This window comes from Mus caroli, unplaced genomic scaffold (assembly GCF_978045245.1).
Source record: "Mus caroli unplaced genomic scaffold, Mus_caroli_1 scaffold_3, whole genome shotgun sequence".
Lineage (NCBI taxonomy): Eukaryota > Metazoa > Chordata > Mammalia > Rodentia > Muridae > Mus > Mus caroli.
The window spans coordinates 13,164,999-13,187,778 of NW_028227258.1; the positions used below are offsets into that span (position 1 = coordinate 13,164,999).

Below are 22,780 nucleotides of genomic sequence, written 5' to 3' on the forward strand. Positions count from 1 at the left end.
AACACATTCCCATATCTCTCCTTAGAAAGCCTGACAGAATTTGTGAGGGCAATCAGGTGAGACCATGAAGAAGGAACTCGGGAAGGGATAAGCTGTCAAGAAAGTTGGTGATTGACCTGGTGTGTTGGGAGAATACCTAGAAGAGCGAAGGGAAGAAGTTCCAATGAGAGCTGGGAGCAGAGAAAAGACATTCCTAGCCAACGTTGACCTCAGGGTCAGCAGGGTCCGCAGGACACGGAGGGGGGCACGCACGTCCCTGCAGCCACGCAGGAAGATCGAGCGAGAGCAACCACCGCGGGCGGAACGCGCGCCACACGGATGCGGGAGCAGGCCGAGCCCTGGCACTGTGCCCCCCGCCCGGCTTTGGGGCACCGGATGCCAGGCCGAGGAAGGATCTGGGGTGCTTCAAAACTAACGGTTCCCACGTCCCTCGCTACTTCGAGCTTAGCCTCCGCGGCCAAGCCCAGCATCCACCCCGGACAGCAATTCAGCCCCGCACAGAGGGGCTCTCGCCCGCCGGGGGGCTTGATCGCGTCACTTCCGGCGCGCCCGCCCGGAAAGAGGCGGAGGTCGCAGTCCGGGTGTGCGGCTCCTGGGGACGCGCCGTGTCGGGGACGCGCGTGGAGGGCGGGCTCGGGAAGGGGGAGTGTCCGCGCGCCGCCGCTGCCGCCGCCGCCACCGCCACGGTCCCGGTCTCTACTGGAGAGCTCTCAGCATCTCTCCCGGACACCCAGCCCCTCCGTGCGCTCGGACGCCGCGCTCTAGGGTCTGCCGGAGCCTAGCCAAAGTTGCTGCCGACTGCGGGGCGGGCGGCGGGACGGCCCCGGTCCCCTCCCCTCCGTCATCCCTGCTTGCGGACTCCCGGGTCATGGGGAACACTGCGATCGCCAAGAAAGGCAGCGAAGTGGAGAGCGGTGAGTCGAGTCGAAGGCCCTGGCTGGGTTCCCGCCGGATGGGCCGCCGCGCGGTGCAGCGCCCTGGGCCGGTGTCCCCCAAGGCCGCGCGGGAGCCACGGGCCGGGCCTTGCAGCGGCCGCGGGGGCCGGCCGCCTCCTCCTCTGTCCCCTCCCCCACGAAGGCTCGGGGGCGAGGGCCAAGCCGCGGGGCTCACTGGAGAGAGGGAAGGCGGGCAGCGAGGTCCCTGTGATCCCCTTTCTTACTAGAGCGCGGAGGGCTGCCACGGTCTGGAACGCGTCCCCAAATATGGTCCTTTTGTGATCGCACCCTTAGCTCTTCTTTCTCCCAGAGCCCCCAACACCCAGACCCTCTTTTAAGGGAGCCACAGGTAGTACGTTTGGGTTGACTTGGCTCTTTTTTCTCCTTCTCCTGGATGTATATCAGTTTTCTCACAAGGTGAGTGTCCGTGTGGGTCTCCAAAGGTGACGTTAACCCTTAGTGTCTAAGGCTCTTTCTTTCACCCAAGAGATTAGAGATGGCAGACATAAACACAAGCAGCAACTTTATCCATTCGAGGAAAAATAAGTGAGACAGCGTTTCTTTTACTCTAGACATCCAGGAATGTGCCAGGATGCCTGTAAAACTTAGAGGCATTTCAGATTTGAAGTGCTTTCTTCCGAGAACTGAAAGTTCAGACATTCGGTACTGTGTACAAAATTTCAAGACAAAAGAGTCGTGGGAATTGAGTTTCTGTGTAGCAACGTGGTTTTATATGTAAGCATACACATATACGCGTGTTGTGTAACAGGCTGTGAGAAAATTGTCTGCCATTATTCGGCTCATAATTTATAATTCACAATAATTAAAGAACGGTCCCTGACTTTTGTTACATTGCCATAGGTAAATGACATCTCAGTCCTTGAAGTAAGTCTGACAATTTGTTCGTGTTTCTGTAAGTAATGTCTTCCATTGTGTCTGTGTTTATAACAGAAGAATGAAGCTAATCTTGTAATTAACTTGAAGCAAATAGCTTTTGATTCTCATGAACAAAGCAGAGTTGAATTGACAGAAGAGGGTCTAGCTATTGCTTTTGTGGAATGTAAACAACAGTCAAATTTAATGGGTTATGTTTCATCAATAAGGTTCGTTCCAGGGCAGCGAACAGCAGGGCAAACTGTTGGTGAGCATGTGACAACTTGAAAGGCCAATGTAGAATTAGGACTTCCTTGTTACTTTTAGTAATTGTGAAAATGTAGTAACTAATTGTACAGACTCACAAAAAATGAAGTATGACAAAATACTATATCCATGTAACATTGCTTTTCCCCTATTTCTCTTGTACAATGTATGCTAATTGTGTTATGAAAATGTACTTGATAGTTGGATCAGCCCAGTAATTTTCTTAGCAAGTGCTATCTTGCACAGTTCTTATATTTTTAATGATAGTCCACTCTCCAGTAGTCCATACACTTCCCGTAGACGATATGAATTTAAACTAGCAGCTATGACAAAGTCTTGTATGAGCTTATTTATAGAAACTGAAGAACATTAGAATCATTTGAAAAATATTGTGAAGTGTCGAAAGAAGACAGCAGATGTCCCATGGGATATAGGAGACAGTCATGGCTCAGCTCTCAGGGCTCACAGGGGGAAGTGTCAGCCAGGTGGGCTGGTGCTCTTCTGAAGCAAAGAAGTGGTACAGTGTCATAAAACTTAATGACAGAACATGGCTTACCACTCTGTCCCCAACTGTTCTGTGTACTTTTCAGATGAATTGTTATTGAAAATTTGTGGCTCATATTTTAAATGTAATCATTTAAATTTCTCTTGATACACAGAATACACTTTAAGAGATACACTTAAGAGTTTAGTCTACGCAATCATCCTAACTCAAGACCCAACCAAGTGCCAGACCTGAAGAAACAAGAATTGAGATCATGTTATCAACGAGAGAGTAAAGAACAGCTCTGAGGCTCTGACTACATTCCGCATCACTAATTAATCTGTCCTCCCTCAGAGTAGTCACCACCTGCTTGGGTTTCCTCATAGACCTGTGGACAAGATCCTAAAGTGTCACTTACTGTGTAGCATCAGGTGAAAGGCAGAGTGTCAGTGGTGGAGCTGAGAGTAAATTAGACCACGAGACGGTACCAGCAGCACAGTATTTGGTTTGAAGAGCTAATTAAAGATAGGAAGGTAAGATTTGCAGTTTGATGAGGAAGTGCCTCCCACAGACAGGGAATTCTAGAGCTTAATTCTAAAAATACTCCCAAAGAATGAAGTTGGGTATAAAGGTAAATGAACAGGCTTTGGGGGTTGTTGTTTTTGTTTGGTTTGGGGGAGGTTGTTTTTGTTTGGGTGGTTTGTTTTGTTTCTTTTGTTTTTGTTTTTTTTGTCAGTGTTGTTTTAGTTTGCTTTGGTTTTGTTGTTCTTGTTAGCTTTGAGCACCCAGGGCCTTGCGCCTATACCCACAAAATTAAAAGATTCCATTCTGATCGCCACAGTTTCTAGACATAAATTACTTTGAATTCCTCAGAGAACTGGGTGTTTCAAAGAACAACTTTCACCATTATATAAGTCTTCCATGTGTTTTTAAAATTACTCTTGAAATAAATGTCTTCCAAAGTTTGAGTATACTTATTTAAACATCACTTAATACACAGAACCTTAGACTCTTAGAAACCGAGGCTCAGGTCTCAGAGTTGTGTTCAATCCTTGTAAGTCAAGAATGTTCTATGTTTGAGTTAAGTATGTTACTCACATAGCCTTATTAATACAAAAAGAAAAAGAAAAGCAAACAAACAAAAAACTCCATGCTTTTTGTTCTTTTAAAAACTATATTACATCTCCAAGCTGTCTGTGGAGCTATGTATGACAGATGTAAGTATGCCCAGGTCAATGGGTGAAACTGCTGGGTGTTACTTCTCCCGTGAGTAGAGTAGGAAAACCATTATATAATGGTTTTTGGAAATGACCTTGAAGCTTAGACTGGGTGAGGTGGCACACACCTTAAATCTCAACACTGGAGAGGCAGAAGGCTGATCTCTTGAGTTCAAGGCTAGCCTGCTCTATATAAAGTTGAGGCCAGCAATAGTGACATTGTGAGATATTGCCTCAAAAGAAAGAGAAAAGGAAAAAGAGATCTTGAGAGTAGGTAGAAACTGATCAAAGAAAGTCATTACTAGATCGAGTTCAGCAAATGCAAACTACTTAACATTTTGGAGAACTAATCTGGCACTTGGCACACATTGTCATATATACATTTCAAACCCTGTGGAATGGCTCTAATGTTACCCCATTTTCAAACTGGATAAAGAAGTGCTGTGTAACTTGTTAAAGGTTGCATAGTCGTTAATCAGGGAGTGACATTTGAACTTGGGCAGGCTAGTCTCAGAGCCTCTGACTGAAGGGTCCTGGTGAGCAGTCTTTTTTGAGTACCCAGCAGAAAGTCAGGTTCAGGACACACAGAATAGCCAGTTCATCGTTTCAGTTTATCAGTGATAACACACTGTGTTGCTTCCGATGATGACTCTATTTGGATAGGCTAACTATCTTAAATAAGAAAGATTATCATTCCTGTACCATTTTCTGGATTCATATCATCATCTAAAAATGGGAGGAAGGGCTAAATTACTTTCTTTAGTTATTTCATTTTCAATTTGGTAAAATGACAAATTAACCATATATAATTAACTTTCTGCTCTTAAAACCTTCATTGCTATATAGTTTATTCCTCATTTCTAATGTGTACCTTCCTGTTAGGTAGCAAGTCAAGAGGTCAGTTGAGCTTACATTGCTATTATTAATGAATTTGGAATACAGCTGCACCACTGAAGAAATGATATTTTACCTTGCATTTGTCTAGATGGTGTTTGGTAGATTGACAGCCTGTTTTTGACAAGAGCTGTCTTTACATATAATAAAAACACCAACCAACACTTATTCTATAATTTTGGTAATTTGGTAGTAATCATGAGTGTATTTAGATGAACAAAATTCTAGATATATGTTTTCTCAACATCATCAGCATTTCTTATAAATAACAATTTATAAACATAGTGAACAAATTAAGATGTAGTAATTTGATATACTCACAAAGTTCCCTTTGGTGGAACTTAGTTATGAATATAAGTATATATATTTGATTGAAAATTTTTTAGGATCATTTGTTGACAAATGAATTTCGTTTTCTCTTGCTTCTTATGTCTTTGAACTTGTTATTTATCAGATTGACAAGTTTCTTAAAGGGTAATTAGAAGTAGAGAGTTGTCAGTTAACTGGCAGAGGTACTTGAAAATAGTCTTCTTTGGGTTAAAAGAAAATAATCAGAATTATGAACTCAGCTTTGACTGATAAACACATATGATCTCATTATTTTTGATTTTTATTTTTGTATGGATTACTGTTTAGAATCATCTCCCATTTGGGAGTCATTTGTCCTGTTCCACTCAGGCTCCTCCGAAAGACACAGGCAGATTGCTGCTTCTCACTGCTGGCATCAGGAAAGCGGCTTAGGTAGATCAGTCATGGCTGAGAGGTAGAAACAACCAGGAAAGAGAGGCTGGGTAAGCGAGAATAGCTCAAGATTCTCATGGACAGTTAGAAGTTAACCACAGCCAATTGTGATAGACCATCGAATTATCAAAGTAAAGCAATCATTATCATTTCTAAGTTTAAGAATACAGAGTCAGTTCAGTGAATAAACTGCAGGCAGCAGGACCTGAGTTCACATCAGAACTCATGGAAAGCCAGACACAGTAGTGCACAGTTGTAATTTCTGTGCCTTTATGGTGAGAGGGAGGCCAGGCTAGGAGAATCCCTGGAAGCTAGCTTGTGTGTACTCTGCCCAAACAACAGAGGCCCTGTGTCAGACAGTGGAAGTTGCGGGCTAAGAGCTGAGATTTTTCTTTGATCTCTGTTACACTCACATGCATATCATGCACACTCACTCACTCACTCGTGCTCTTCCAAGAATATCTTGTAGTGGTGGCACACACCTGTAATACCAGGAATAGATGGGCTGAAGCAGGAGGATCATGAGTTATAGGCTCCCTCAGTCATATCACAGGAAACCTGGGCGCAGACATAAAATACTTTATAAAGCTTTTTTTTCTTATTCTTCCATCCATTTACTCATTCATTTATTCAGTACACAGAAGTAAGCCTACGTGTTAGAGTATATGTGATGATGTAAAAATAAAGATGGGTTATATCCAATTCTAAAACAGCAACAACAAAAGTATTTCATGAAAGGTTAGCAGGGGAGCCAAGAGAAGGAATGGTCTTTTCCACTAAGACAAGGTCCAATAAAGACTTTCAAAGAGGTGGACCCTTAGTGGGATACTGAAATGAGAAATGTTTACCAAAGAGGCTATAGGAGAAAATCAAAGGATGGAAACAGCACACTATGTCACGATTAGAAAGACAGTTGCCTGTTAGAACTAAAGGTAGACTCTGGAGTTGGGATAAAGATTGTATAATGAAAGAACTCAGAAGACAGAGGCCACAGGCCTCGGTGCTGGGCAGAAGTGAATTGTGGGACTTTACATAGGGAAGAGTGTAGAGTTTCCGCGTGGTTTACAGTTGTCTGCTGAGTTCCCTGGGTCACACCCTATGTGCAGCACTCTGGTTACTGTGTTTCTCCGTTTGTTTTCTCTACTGGACAGCATGATGTGTAGGGCAGAAACAGTGTCTACCAGTGTGTGTATTTTATTTGCAATAAAAACACAAACACAGCTTTCCCTTACACACTGCTTGACTGGATTGCTGAGTAAAAACAAAGATGAAGCAAAACTTCATTTTGTTTTTATTTGTATTTGAGGGAAGGTAGGAAAAACCAAAAACTACTTTGGTTTTTCAAAAACTGATCTCTCCTGAGGTCTGTTATCCAAGTGTAAGTAGTATAACTGAATCTACCATTGCTGGGTTGTTACGGGTCATATCATGCTACCTGCACCTTCTGAGACCACACATATACATAGCTACCAGTGTAGCTGGGAAGGTTGCTATAGTGTGGTTCCATATGAGTCCATGGGGCAGGGAGATGGAAGAAGAGTAATTTGGAACAGGTTTTACATACAGTTTAATGCGAACACTAGCATTACCTTAAAAGCAGGCAGAAAGCGGCAGAAAGATTGCCATACTGTTTTCATCTCAGCTGTGTGAGCACACAGCTGCTTAATCCACCTGTGTGTAGAGAAGCCCTGCCAAAAAGTATTAAAGCACATTAGCAGCGTCTGCATGATCTACAGTAAATTTTGAATATGAAACAATGGGCAAAACTTGTAAAACTGCCGACATCTATGGCTACCATGGAAGTAAATGGGAGGGGACAGCGTAGGAATGAAAGTAAGCAATCGTTCATGTGCAGGGTATGTGCTTCAAGTCTTTGGATTAAAGACTAGTACCTCAAGAAGCTGCTGTTGTGGAACTTCTGGGAAACTTTCTTTACATCTCAATAGGGACCCCAAAAGCCCTAACCCAAGGGTCTAAAACCAGCTATGAGATGCTGTGAAGCAGCCTTCCCCAGCTGTCCTAATGCTGCAAACCTTCAGTGCAGTTCCTCGTGCTGTGTGACCCCAAGCATCAAAGTTGTCTTGTTACTGCGCTATAACTGTAGTGTTTCTGCTGTTAGGCATTGTAATGTAAATGTCTGCTAGTCAGGATATCTGATAAGCAACCACCAAAGGGGTCTCCCAAACAGAAGCCATCAGAGGGAAAAGGAGGAATGCACAAGGCAGTCTGTGGTGTAGCCTCTTTAGCAGTTGAGGGTCAGTAGAAGCCACTAACATACCAGAAGGGCTTTGAGCACCGCTGAGCGGCTTCTTTGTATGAAACAGTAACAGGACTTCATGGCTAGGGAACTTTGTCAACAATAAAATGACTTAGATTGATTTGACATTAAATATAGCAGAATTGTTTTTAAAAACTAACAAGTACATGTGGTGACAACAGAAAATTATGAGGCAGAGAACACACACAGTCAAGACTTTAGTATAGCTTCAACAGTGTTATCCCACAGTGTTGGGAGATGCCTTTTTTAATGGTTTTCGATTGACTGTGTGATGGAGTTATACTAGACGAAGTTAAAAGTGGACCCCACATGGTCACATTGTACAAGCTGTGAAGGTTTTAAACCTGTGACAAGTGACAGAAGGGAAAATGTACTCGTTGCAAGAAAATCCTCACTCATGATTCAGAGTGCTGCAAGCACTTAAAACCTATGTACCTCTCCTGGACTTTGTCAGCCTGCCCAGTCTCTATCAGGAGCTGCCATATGTTCTTAGGCTGGTCACTCTGTAGCTGAAATATATTTATGGAGAGGCTCAGTTGCAGTACCATGACAGGCAAATTTCTTGTTAAACACCTTCATTCCTTATTTTGTTTTTGTTTTGTTTGTGATCATCAGCAGTTCCTTGGTCAGGAATAAGAATTTTCCTGCTGTTCCTCTGTTGAAGTCTCACATGGATCTAATCCTCTGTGCCAGCTGGAAACAGGTCATCACCCTTACTGCATCAGCAAAGAGGCCAAAAGAGGATCTTCTGGATAGTGTCCATACCATAAGATTCCTTTTCCTTGCTTCAAGGGCGAGGCAGCCGAGTCCTAAGTGACCAGGGCCTATCACTCACTTGCTTATTGTTTATAAGTCAATTATTCATTGAATGACTGTAACAAGTTAAGGCTTTTTCTCTTTACCTGCTGGAGATGCCTACATAGTTAGCTTTCTGTACTCTATGATTTAAAAAAAAAAACTCCTCGGCAGTGTGGACTTCATTAAAATCAGTTATTGAATCCTATACCCCTGTATGACTAAAATTGCCATCTTCATAAAGTACTAGAATCTAGCTACCTGGGTTGTAAGTAGTATGGTTTTGATGGCGAACTTCCACTCTGATGTCTAGTCACCAGTGCAGAAGCTTTTAGACTGAAACCTGTGGCTTTCAGTCCATGTCACAATAGTCTTCTGCCTGTCTTCATTTCGGCATAAATAGTACAGGAGTCATTGGTGTAAATCTTTCCCATGGACTTGTAGAGCACAGTCACAAATCCTAGATCATCAAACCTCCATCCCCATCCTCTGGCTGGGGGGAAGGTCACTTGATTCTTTCTGTAAGTGATCAAACTTAAAGGAGACTTGTTCCATAGATGCAAAACTCTGAAAGTATGCAGATCACCACGCTCTGTCATCGAAGCCTGCTCTGCGTTTCCCTGCATCTTCATCATTATTAACTGACCCATGTTATACTGGGTGTATGTGCCCTTTTTAGAGGAGATTGTCATTATTAAGTAGTAGCCAGTCATTGACTACATCATATTTTATTAAACTCTTCTGGGAATGTATAGGTGATAATCTGACATTTGTGCCTAAGGTTGCAGAGGGATGAAGTCTGTCATGTAGGAAAGACCCGGTGTGCTGCAGATCTGGAATATGACATTTTCATCCATACAGGAATCAGAGAGCTTGCTCAGTGTCTTGACTCTAGAGTGTGCCAGGGTTGATGGCTCATGCTATGGTGGAAACTAAAGTCATGGATGATTTAATGGATGATAAAACTAGCAAACTCGGGAGCTGGAGAGATGGCTCAATGGTTAAGAGCATTTGCGCCCTTTCAGAGGACTTAGGTTTAATTCCTAATACCCACATGGTAACAAACTCCTTTTCCAGATGAGCTACCACCCTCGTCTACCTTCCATGGGCACCAGGCATGCACATGGCACACATACATTCATGAAGACAAAACATCCATAAATTGAATTCTATTTTGTGAGTGTTATGGGAGAGTACTTTACTTTATCTGTACTGCATTGACCATTTGGGGGTCATAGCTACTTAACCTAATGAGGTTGCTTTTCTTTAATAGAGTACAGTTTAATGTATCAAAGTAATGTCACTTCTTTTGTAAAGGGTGCACGTGTGTGTATATGTGTGTGTGTGTATACACATGAGTGCAGGTGACTAAGAAGGCCAGAGGTGTCCGATCCCTTTGAAGCTGGAGTTGTAGACAGTCTTAAGCCACCTGAAATGGATGTTAGGAACCTAATCATACAAGCTCTCAACCTCTGAGCCATCTCTTTAGCCCCAAATTTACAATATCTGAAATGGGAGAAGAAAATTGGTCTTTGGAGGGGAGGTGGGGCATGGTTGTAAAATGGTTTCCTTGACCTTTGAAAACTCCTTCTTTTGAGGTGTTTGTCACTCATCTGTACTACTGCTACCAGTTACTGCTTTTATTTAATCTGTGGCTTGCTTCTCATTTACCAAGAGCATGGACCTCACATTCTCTTTTGGTTTTTAAGCCTGGCATTCATTTTAGGCAGTTTCCAATTCTGTATGGATAACTATTCATCATCACGGGGCCTCAGAAACCTTCTTTGTTATCTGTATCCTCCTTCCCTGTACTTCACTCGGATACCTCGTCTCATTAAGAACCTTGTCATATGAATGAACTGCTCTCTGATTGCCAGGGTAGCTGTCAATTCTCTGATCACAGTGTCTTCTTTCTGATTGCCTTTAACAGTTGTTCTTTACGCAGCCACTCATTCGCACTTCATTTTCTTCTTACCAGTCAGGATGACATGGAACCCAGAACCTTTGCAAGTCTTCATATCACATCTGCTTGATAAACCCAACTCTGAGAGACTCTGCTCTCCTCCTCCTCCTCAGTGCTTTCAGCCAAGAATTGAACACTTGGAGAAAGCTATGCAGAAGAATGCTCTAAATTCACTGTCATCTTCAAGTGGGCTGTCAGCCTGACAGTTGTCAGCAAGACAGTGAGACTACATTTCTCTGAGCAACTCTCCTTTATGATTCCTGTTTCATTCTTCTGTCTGGCTTCTGCACTATCTTCCTCTTCAAATAATAATCTAACCTCATATATCACAATGAAAACACCAGATAGGAAGTCAGGTATATCTCTTATCAGGTTTCATCCTCAGCTTATAGTTTGGAGATACTTCATATTCACCTATCTAGGAATCTTGGTAATTTTATTAATTCTAAGTTGTATGTGTGTGAGTGTGTATATGTGTTATTAGATTATTTTTGTTGTTACTCCTACTGTGACATATCTGAGAACTTACAAGGAGGAAAGATTTGTTTTGGGTTATGATGTCAGCGATTCTCAGATCATGGTCAGCAGGCTTTGCTCCTTTGACCTATGACAAGGCAGAGCATTGGGTTAGTATGTATGTGGTACAGCAAAACTTTACATCATGGCAGCCAGGAAGCAGAAGGATATAGGAAGGCTCTGGATCTCAATGCTCTTTCCACAGTGTGCCTCTAACATTACCTTTATCTCATTGAGGAAGGATATTCTTTGTCTCGCATACACAAAATTATGTGTGTATGTGTGGTGTATGTAGTACATATACTGCATATATATATATACATGCATATATGCAGTATATATACTACATATATACACATATATACATATACACACATATATGTAGTATATACATATATATATACACATATGAAAATAGTGTGAGCATATACTACTTACATGTGTATTTCTCATATGTATAAGAGTCTATACATATAAAATAGAAAATGGGTGTCCTTGTTAACTTCAGCTGTCAGCTTCACATAGCTCAGAGTCATCTGAAGGAATCTTAATGGCAGAATTGCCCAGATCCAATTGGCCTGTGACTTTATTTGTAAAAGATTATCCTGATAGATGATTGATTGCTATGTGAGGGTTCAGCCCACTGAAGGTAGGCAGCATCCCTAAGCAGGGTGATCTCTGCTTGAAGAAAGCTGGCTGAGCGCGAACCAGAGAACAAGCCAGTAAACAGCAGTATTCCACCATTACTTTTGCCTCCAGCATCATGCTTTGAGTTCTTCTTCTTCATTCCATCAATGAAGCTTGTGACCTGAAAGTGAAAGCCTATCATCTTTTGCTTCCCAAGTTCCTTTTGGTTATGCCATTTATCACAGCAGCAAAAAACAAATTAGAACAATGGGCAGTCTGTTAAAAGTTCTTTTTATAGCTATGACTTTTGAATATTAATCCAATATTGACTATCTAGGAAATGTTCAGCTTGATTGTGAAATATTATCATTTTGGATCCTTTATGTAGAAGTGAGTTTTGTTGTTATATTTTGATAATTATGACTTTTTTGACTAATGTTTTGTAATGTTTTGTTTTCAAATGTTTGAGGGTCTTAAAATTTTTATGTTATTTATTTATTTATTTATTTTAGTTTCATTGGGATTAGAATATATTTTGAAAGATATTCAGTCTTAAAAATTTTTGGACTTAGAGGCATCTGGGAGGGAGAAAGAAGGGGGAAGGAAAAGGGGGGTTGGTTCAGATAAAGGAGATGGGGGAGAAGTACAGAGGGTCAGGAATTTGAAAGGAGGAGAGTAACAGTGGGGGAGGGGGACTGGGGGTGGTCACTAGAAAGTCCCAGATGCCAGGAACCCAAGAGGTTCCCAGGATTCAACAGGGAAGACATTAGCTGAATTACCCAACAAAGGAGAAATTAAACCTGTAGAGACCATATCCAGTAGATAGGCATGGCCCCCAGTTGAGAAATGGGGCCACCCACCCACCTCAAAAATATTAATCCAGAAGTCCTCCTGTCAAAAGGAAGTGCAGGGACAAAGAGTGGAACAGAGATTAAAGGAAAGGCCATCCAGAGGCTGTTCCACCTAGGGATCCATCCTATATGTAGACACCAAACTCAGACACTATTGCTGATGCTAATAAGCACTTGCTGACAGGAGCCTGGTATAGCTGTCCCCTGAGAGGCTCTGCCAGTGCCTGACCAATACAGATGTGGATGCTGGCAGCCAAACATTGAACTGAGCATGGGTACCCCAGTAGAGAATTTAGGGTAAGGACTGAAGGATCTGAAGGGGTTTGCAACCCCATAGGAAGAACAGTTATCAACCAACCAGACCTCCCAAAGCTCCCAGGGACTAAACCACCAACCAAAGAATAAACATGGGGGACCCCATGGTTCCAGCTGGATATGTGGCAGAGAATTGCCTTATCTGGCATCACTGGTAGGGGACCCCCTGGTTACTATGGAGGCTCGATGACCCAGGGTAGGGGAATGCTAGGGTGCTAAGGCAGGAGTGGGTGGGTGGGTGGGAAAACACCGCATAGAGGCAGGAAAAGGGAGGAGGGGATAGGAGGGTTGTGGAGGGGAAACTGGGAAGGGGGATAACATTTGAAATGTCAATAAATAAAATAACCAATAAAAAATGAACACAAAATTGGACTTGATATATATATATATATATATATATATATATATATATATATATATATATATATATATATATCGAATATCACACACACCACTATGTAGGGGAATAATTGCTCCTGATAAATATCCTGTTGGTTTCTGAAGAGTGTATCCGCTCTACTTGTTGCTTACAGTGTTTTCCCATTTCTCAAGCATTGCAGTTTTAGATAAAGTTGTCATGCTGTGCATCAGTGTTACTTATTTTTATTGATAATCTTTTATTGTTAATTATAGCTAAATATTTAGAGTCTTACTGGATCTGTGTGCTTCTTTTCAGTCTGCCAAAGTTCATTTTAAGTTCTTCTGGACTTTAAGACAGATAATTTGTAGATCTTTGTCTTTTACAGTTACTGGTGTCTTTATAATATTTCCCTGTTCAGTTTGTCAGGCTTAGCTCATTTGTTAATTCGGGCTAGCATGTGTATGGCATACTTTTCTCAGTAGGCTTTTAACTTCTCAGTACTTCTCGAATAATTGAGATTTTATTAATCAGCTCTAACACCCTCTGTTTTGGAGAGTTTCCGTATAGACTGAGGTAGTTGGTAATAGATTAGGTTTTGCGCTTGTCACTTGTTTTTGTGTTTGTCATACAGCTGATCTTCGTGCTGTTTCAGATTCTCCTGTTCAACTCTGTGCACTCAATTGTTGATTTTAAATTTGGTCTTCTCTAATATCAGATTATTACTATATAAGTTACAATGAATACTTAGCCATGGCCTGCTATTCATCACCCACTAGTTTAGTCTTAGCTGTATTTTTAATTTGGAATATAATTATAATTCCATGGCTCTTTATTATGGTTATTCCTTGCCGTTAATTGGATGCTGAGGATAAAATCAGGTAATAACATACAGTGATTCCTAAGGTTTCCTGAAAACCAGCTGTCTGTCAAGGTCACTGAGTGTCAGAAGATAATGACATTGACTACAGTGGGAGGATCCAGGACACTTCTGGACACAGATCTTAGGGATCATTGGTTTTTTTGGTGGTGGTGGGGGGGGTGTTTCGAGACAGGGTTTCTTTGTATAGCCCTGGCTGTCCTGGAACTCACTCTGTAGACCAGGGTGGCCTCAAACTCAGAAATCCACCTGTCTCTGCCTCCCGAGTGCTGGGATTAAAGGCGTGTGCCACCACGCCCGGCTCAGTGTTGGTGATCTTGAGTGTGATACTTGGACTGATTTCTAAGTATTTTTGGCACCCTTGTCATTCTCTCTTTTTTTTCTTTGTCACATGATCTGTGATTAACTTTGCTCTAAAGTTGCTCAAACCATCCATAGTACTCATTTCTGTGACTGAAAAAAGCAAGATAGACTTGGTACCCTCACAACTGAGCGGCTCGTAAAAGTCAGCTTGAATAGTAGTTAATACATAGGAAAGTGGGATAATAGAAATCAGTCTTGAGTTTGGAGTATTGTGGAAATAGGGCTTTTGTTTGTTCCTTTCTTTGTTTTTCATTTCTAGATACAGAAACTTAACTCAAAGAACTAAAACAGAAAGAGAGGGAGCCTCTGCTGGGAACCACCTGTGACCCTGTCAGTGTGGAGCAGAGGCGAATGGACCACAGGGCTTGCCAGTTAGGTTACATAATAAGATCTGGGCTCAAAAAAAAAAGCAAAACCAGAAAGAAAATATTTTTCAAGTAATTTGAGAGCAAAAGTAGTAAGATTGACTTTAGGCATAATAATATCTGAAATACTGTAATTATCCTTATGACTTTCTTTGTCTCTGCCTCTGTCAGGTCTGTCTTATATACTAATGTAGCCTTTTCTGTTCCTCTGAAGCTGGAGCCCAAGTAACTTGATCACTGCTGCCTGCCACAGAGGTGCTGCAGGCAGCATAGAAGCAGTCAGTGGAGGCTTGGCTTGTGTGTCAGAGCTCATCAGTAGAGTCCAGGAAGGGTGCTTTGGAGCTTCCCTCTTCTACTATCACAGAAAGGAAGACTGGGGGCTGAGTCCCCTGTGCCTTCAAGCCTGCTCTATTCTTTACCTGTTTATACCGGTCTACTGCTGGTCCCCAGCAAGGACAGTCACTGTATGCTCCATCTCAGATAATGCAGCCATCATTCATACACATGAAAACACAACTTTGAACCAAACAGAGACCCCCCAGATCCCACAGTCTGTCTGTCAGTCTCTGAGAACTTGCTCCAGTCCTTTCTGTATAGTACTCACCTTGATTTTCTTACAGTTTTGGTGCTGAATATTGTTAACTTCCATACTTATACCTTATGTAAAAATATTGAGGGAGGCAGGAAAAAACCTTGCTATTTATATAAACACACAAATGTAGGCATAGAGTTTTTTCAAAACCTACTTTACTTAGGGTTCTTAAATGCTTCAACTTTCCTTCTAACCCACCAACCAGAAGTAGGGGGGAAAGAAGGTTAAATGGGAAAGGGGTGTTGTGGGCCTGTTTAAAAGTAGTTCCGTAGGACGATTCTTCTCTTTTTTGTCAGGATACCAGCAGTGCAGTTCTATAGCAAGCACCAAGCCTGCATCAGTAATGGTAGCAGGATTCAGCAGGAACAGCACGGCTCCCTCAAATCACAAGTGGCCAGAATACCACAAGAAGTTCTTTGGTGTGTTTCTATAAAGTGAAGACCAACAGAGACTAGTTCAGACCGGCTAAGACCAGCGAAGCATTACATAGCATAGCAATGCACAAGCATCCTCTCACTGTCTGTGGGGTTCCATTTATATTCTTTCTAAACACCATGCGCCCTCTCAAGGGTCTGTTCTCAGCACAACATCACATGTCCTCTCACAAGACAGCTTCTAGAAAAATGTTTCATGACACAACTGAGTTGTTAAAGAAACCTTAACCTTCCACTTCACACAAATACATGTGCACACACAAAATTCAGGAGGTGCTACTTGTAGGTATCTAGTATAGTCAGTCATCCTGTTGAGAATTGCTATTATATTTATAACTTTATCATTGATCCCTTGTTCCTACCAACAGTGTATAAGATAAACTGGGTGTCTTGGCATGGTAGGAGTTCAGACAGTTACTCTTACACCACTGAGAGTTCCATAGTACTTCCTAATAAATCCTTCTTAAGCTGGAAATATTTTAATTAAGAATGTAAACTTCAGACCAATATCCCTTATGAATATTGATGCAAAAATCCTCAATAAAGTTCTTGCTAACCGAATCCAAGAACACATCAAAACAATCATCCATCCTGACCAAGTAGGTTTCATCCCAGGGATGCAGGGATGGTTCAATATACGGAAATCCATTAACGTAATCCAGTATATAAACAAACTCAAAGACAAAAACCACATGGTCATCTCGTTAGATGCGGAAAAAGCATTTGACAAGATCCAACACCCATTCATGATAAAAGTCTTGGAAAGATCAGGAATTCAAGGCCCATACCTAAACATGATAAAAGCAATCTACAGCAAACCAGTAGCCAACATCAAAGTAAATGGTGAGAAGCTTGAAGCAATCCCTCTAAAATCAGGGACTAGACAAGGCTGTCCACTTTCTCCATACCTATTCAACATTGTACTTGAAGTCCTAGCCAGAGCAATTCGACAACAAAAGGAGATCAAAGGGATACAAATTGGAAAAGATGAAGTCAAAATATCACTCTTTGCAGATGATATGATAGTATATATAAGTGACCCTAAAAATTCCACCAGAGAACTCCTAAGCCTGATAAACAGCTTCGGTGAAGTAGCTGGATATAAAATTAACTCAAACAAATCAATGGCCTTTCTCTACACAAAGAATAAACAGGCTGAGAAAGAAATTAGGGAAACAACACCCTTCTCAATAGTCACAAATAATATAAAATATCTTGGCGTGACTCTAACTAAGGAAGTGAAAGATCTGTATAATAAAAACTTCAAGTCTCTGAAGAAAGAAATTCTAGAAGATCTCAGAAGATGGAAAGATCTCCCATGCTCATGGATTGGCAGGATCAACATTGTAAAAATGGCTATCTTGCCAAAAGCAATCTACAGATTCAATGCAATCCCCATCAAAATTCCAAATCAATTCTTCAACGAATTAGAAAGTGCAATCTGCAAATTCATCTGGAATAACAAAAAACCTAGGATAGCAAAAACTCTTCTCAAGGATAAAAGAACCTCTGGTGGAATCACCATGCCGGACCTAAAGCTCTACTACAGAGCAATTGTGATAAAAACTGCATGGTACTGGTATAGTGACAGACAAATAGACCAATGGAATAGAATTGAAGACCCAGAAATGAACCCACACACCTACGGTCACTTGATCTTCGACAAGGGAGCTAAAAACATCCAGTGGAAGAAAGACAGCATTTTCAACAAATGGTGCTGGCACAACTGGTTGTTAACATGTAGAAGAATGCGAATCGATCCATTCCTATCTCCTTGTACTAAGGTCAAGTCTAAGTGGATCAAGGAACTTCACATAAAACCAGAGACACTGAAACTTATAGAGGAGAAAGTGGGGAAAAGCCTTGAAGATATGGGCACAGGGGAAAAATTCCTGAATAAACAGTAATGGCTTGTGCTGTAAGATCAAGAATTGACAAGTGGGACCTCATGAAACTACAAAGCTTCTGCAAGGCTAAAGACGCCATCAATAAGACAAAAAAACCACCAACAGATTGGGAAAGGATCTTCACCTATCCTAAATCAGATAAGGGACTAATATCCAATATATATAAAGAACTCAAGAAGGTGGACTCCAGAAAGTCAAATAACCCCATTAGAAAATGGGGCTCAGAACTGAACAAAGAATTCTCACCTGAGGAATACCGAATGGCAGAGAAGCACCTGAAAAAATGTTCAACATCCTTAATCATCAGGGAAATGCAAATCAAAACAACCCTGAGATTCCACCTCACACCAGTCAGAATGGCTAAGATCAAAAATTCAGGTGACAGCAGATGCTGGCGAGGATGTGGAGAAAGAGGAACACTCCTCCATTGTTGGTGGGATTGCAAGCTTGTACAACCACTCTGGAAATCAGTCTGGCGGTTCCTCAGAAAATTGGACATAGTACTACCGGAGGATCCAGCAATACCTCTCCTGGGCATATATCCAGAAGATGTCCCAACCGGTAAAAAGGACACATGCACCCTTAAAATGTAAACCTTTGTAAATCAAGGATCACTGGATTGCTGAAGTCATTTCTCTGTTTTTGTTGTCAGTATTGACATTTCCAGATGATACACAAGATTGCATGGCTTTGCAGCACACCCCGCATCCCCTTCTTACCGCAGGAAACAATGCCTCGCTGATGCCTCACCAAAGAAAGAAAGGTCTCTCTTTCCTTATTTCAGTGGAATGAGGCCTCTAGAGCACCCAGTGGCATTCTCAACTGTGTGTCAAGGAGTTTATTATGATGATAGAAGCCATCTCTCCCAAGGTCTTAGCTTTATTAAACACAAAGGCAGACTTTTTCCAGTGAATAAACTATGGTGCTATAGCCCACTGACTCTTAACATGGTTACGTTTTTAACATTGGATAGTTGATACTAGACATTTTCTAAATGCTATGGTTTCATAGTTATGGTCAACTAGACAGCTGTGGCACACTTGTCGTTGTTGTATACACAAATGCTGGATCAGTAGCCACAGCTTGGAAGAAAATGTAGGAAATGATAAAGCCCTGCAAGAACTAATTCAGCATTAAATTATCTATATTATTTTTATATCATAAAAGAGAATAAATATTGATATAAAAACTCAGCAATGACTGAGGCACAGATTGATTCAGAAGTTAGTATCTGAATGTAAATGGGTTTGAGGAATTCGTTCATATTTTTTAATGTTTTTTAATTTTATATGTGCTCAAAACAATATAAAGTTAAATCAAAATCTAAAGAGTTCTCTTCATAAATAACTATAAAATTATAATTAATAAAGCATACCATAGCTGGCTGTCTAGACTTTTCCCTTGCAGTACATGAAGGGATGATAAATCTTTTTTTTTTTTTTTCCGTTTTTTTCGAGACAGGGTTTCTCTGTGTAGCCCTGGCTCTCCTGGAACTCACTTTGTAGACCAGGCTGGCCTTGAACTTAAAAATCCTCCTGCCTCTGCCTCCCAAGCGCTGGGATTAAAGGTGTGCGCCACCACCGCCCGGCCTGAGATGATAACTCTTAGGATTTATAATCGTGACTGGTGGGATAGAGTAGTGAGGTCTGCTGTTAGCGTCTCTGCCCTGCAGTTCACAAATGTGTTTTTGCAGTGGAAGAAATCAAATTTTTTCTGGTCCTTGGTAAGCTTTCTTTCCTGTGTGAGCTTTTAAGGTTTCAGACCATGGATGGCAGGAGCCAGCACTTGCTGAGCAGCTTGCTGAGTCTTTAGTTTTGAAGCAGGCTCTCATCCTATAGCTCAAGAGCTGGTCTATTCTCCTGCCTCCATTCCTCATATTATTTTTCTTATATTGATTATGTAACTAAGTGAGGTGTTTGGAATTTTTCCCTACTTAATGCTTTGAAATGATCTGCAAACTTCTTATAATTTGTTTTTCTGTGTAAGAATATTGGTTTATTAGTCTGTGACTCATCTTTAATAATCTAACATTTCAGTGTGTTTTTATTTTAACTTTTATTTGAATGTTTTGACATGAAAATTGTATTCATATGCATTCAAATTAGGCCTTCGTAATGTAATACTTTCATCAGCAGGTCCTAAGCATCTTCTTAGGTATAGCTAAAATAACCTCTGCATCTCCATTCCCCTCCAGAATGCCTTAGCTATTTCCCTTGCACCTGAGAAAATGCACCGTGTGAAGGAGAGGAAGCACAGTTAACAGTGACAGATGCTGAAGTCTGTATACTTACAGAATCGTGTAGTGTCTGAAAACCCTTTAAACGCTAGCTCCTTTGACAGTGCTGGACTCTCCTGAGATTTCATCTGGACCAGTCTGCTCTGCACCATATTTCTGTGTGTTCTTCCCAGAGGCAGCCTTTCCTCTCGCAACCCTCCTTTCCTTCTGTACTCCTCACGGCACACAAATGTATCACCCTGGGACTGTCATGGGGAGCCTCTTCCCAGATCTTTTGGCAAGAGGCGCTTTGTCCTCCATGTAGTGCCTCGGTCTGATAGATACTGTGAATCCCCTAAAAACAAGTCCTGGCTCATGTGGCTCCAAAAGGCTCCGATGCTCTGTGGAGCCCTCAGGTGAGGCTTGATGACGCACTTGCCTCCACTAAATACTACTGCAGACCTTGTAGCCTTCCCCCTCAGCTCTTCTCTCCTGGACCCTTCATTCTGGGATGAATTGCCTTATGGGAATTGCTGCTATTGGCAGATCTAGTTTTAAAATCAACCAGTTTGTCTGTATGTGGTTCCTTCCCTACCTGAGAGCTGTTAGCACCTGCTTTGTTTTGTTTTTTTTTCTTTTGTTTCATTTTTTTCAGGTGAGAAAGTAACATGAACTACATGCTAGTGTCTTAGGTATCTGTCTAATGGTTTTCAGTCTCAGTTTTCACCTTGATGTTTTACTCAGTTGATGTTTCATCAGCAGGTCCTAAGTGTTTATGTGTTCTAGGCTCTGTAGTAGGAATCAGGAAAGCAAAGATGAACAAATCTGTTGTGAACAGTCAAGTGATAGTTGAAGAAAAATATAGTAAACCTTATTACACCTTCTCATTATAGAAACAACTTTTCTTTCTTGTTTTGTTTTGTTTTATTTTGTTTTGTTTTGTTTTTTGAGACAGGGTTTCTCTGTGTAGCCCTGGCTGTCCTGGAACTCACTTCGTAGACCAGGCTGGCCTCGAACTCAGAAATTCACCTGCCTCTGCCTCCTGAGTGCTGGGATTAAAGGCGTGCGCCACCACGCCGGAAACAACTTTTCTTAATAGTATTATGAAGGATTTCATCTTGCTGTTACTGATAACTACTACCAACCTTACCAAACAAAATAGAGTAAATTGTGTAACATTTGTAGTAATTCTCCAAGGGGTTGTTAGTAGATTCACATACAATATTGAAATGAAACAGAGGATGGGTAGAGCCTATTTTCTTAGTGGTGTATAAATGGGCTTCTGGGAGCAGGCAAATGGAGATTCTTCTGCTGGTAGGATGGTCTTTGTGGGAGTTTTATAACCTGATTTGTGTATATGAAATAATGTTCTTGTGTATTCTTAGCTCATCTTTGTATAAGGGTCTAAATTTGTGTTTTTCATCTGTTGTCCAAGTCTACAGAAATGACAAAAGAATTTGTAGTTTTGAATTTCAATTCTACATAGCCCCATTCTGCCACCTTCTGGTAGACTTCATTTCTTATACTGCTATGTGCCGAATGTCATCTAATTATTCATATCATGGTAGGAGATTGTATTTGGGGATGGGATACTGCAGATATCAGTCACTTAAGCTGTGCTCTCATTCTCACTGTGAGCCTCAAAGCCTCAGACTGACATCTGTGTTTTTAGTTGTGAGATGTTCTTAATGTTATGGGAAGAGAATGTTATGGCAGCTGTTTACTACAGGGTAACATGTAGGGCTGTTTATCACACAACATGCTTACAACTACGTTACCACAATTCTGAAGTTCCTTCAGATGTTACCTGATATTAAAACTGTCAAGTTTATTATCTATTCATCACAGTCCCAATAAAAATAACTTGGAAATTACTATCGACATGAAAGTTGATAAAGCAGTGCAAAATTCTAATACAGAAACTAATGTTGTGGGTGGTAAATCTAGTTGGAACTTTAAAATAAAATCAGAAAATATTAGTGCTCTTTATCCCTGGTTTTATGACACCTTGATATGTTTTCACATTTACAAAGTATTTCCAAGTTACTAAAAACATTTATGGAAAGAAAAGTTGGGGGCTTAGCTTTGTGATTGGAGTATATACCTAGTAAGTAGGTGGCCTAGATAGATGGATGAAGGGAGAGAGAGAGACTTTTGAAAATACTGTTTGCTTATTTAAAATAGATAAATTGAAAATAGTGGAATGCAGTATCCTAAAGTAGTTGTAAATATACTTGCTCTACTGAGGACCAATAAATGTCCTATAAGGGCTGAGCAGATAGTTCACTCTATCAAGTTTGAGGCTATGACTTCAATCTCCAAAAAGAATACCTCCAAAGATTATTTTGTCCCCCCTTCTAAGTGGGACTGAAACATCCATACTTTGGTCTTCCTTCTTGTTAAGCTTCATATAGTCTGTGAGTTATATGGTGTATATTCTGAGCTTTCAGGCTAATATTCACTTATCAGTGAGTATATACCATGTGTGCCCTCTTGGGTCTGGGTTACCTCACTCAGGATGAAATTTTCTAGTTCAGTCTATCTGCCTGCAAAATTCTTGAGTTCATCATTTTTAATAGTATTCCATTGTGTAAATGTACCACATTTTCTATATTCATTCTTCTGTGAGGGACATCTGGGTTGTTTCCAGCTTCTGGCTATTATAAGTAAGGCTGCTGTGAGCAGAGTGGAGCACATGTTTTTATTATATGTTGGAACTTCTTTTGGGTATATGCCCAGGGGTGGTATAGCTGGGTCTTCAAGTAGATCTATTTCCAATTTTTGAGGAACCACCAGATTGATTTCCAGAGTGGTTGTAATTCCATCAGCAATGGAGGAGTGTTCTTCTTTCCCCACATCTTCTCCAGCATCTGCTGTCCCCTGAGTTTTTGTTCTTAATCATTCTGATTG

General features: G+C 41.2%; 1 protein-coding gene across 1 annotated transcript in view; it reads left to right on the forward strand.

The window, feature by feature from the left end:
* The first annotated feature begins 664 nt into the window (after positions 1-664).
* The window catches only part of Prkacb (protein kinase cAMP-activated catalytic subunit beta), an 81,084-nt gene continuing 58,968 nt past the window's right edge, over positions 665-22,780 (forward strand). The window contains exon 1 of the mRNA XM_021157560.3: positions 665-914. Within this exon, the coding sequence (XP_021013219.1) occupies positions 869-914 (46 nt within the window). The 5' untranslated portion in view covers positions 665-868. The remainder of the gene's footprint in view (positions 915-22,780) is intronic.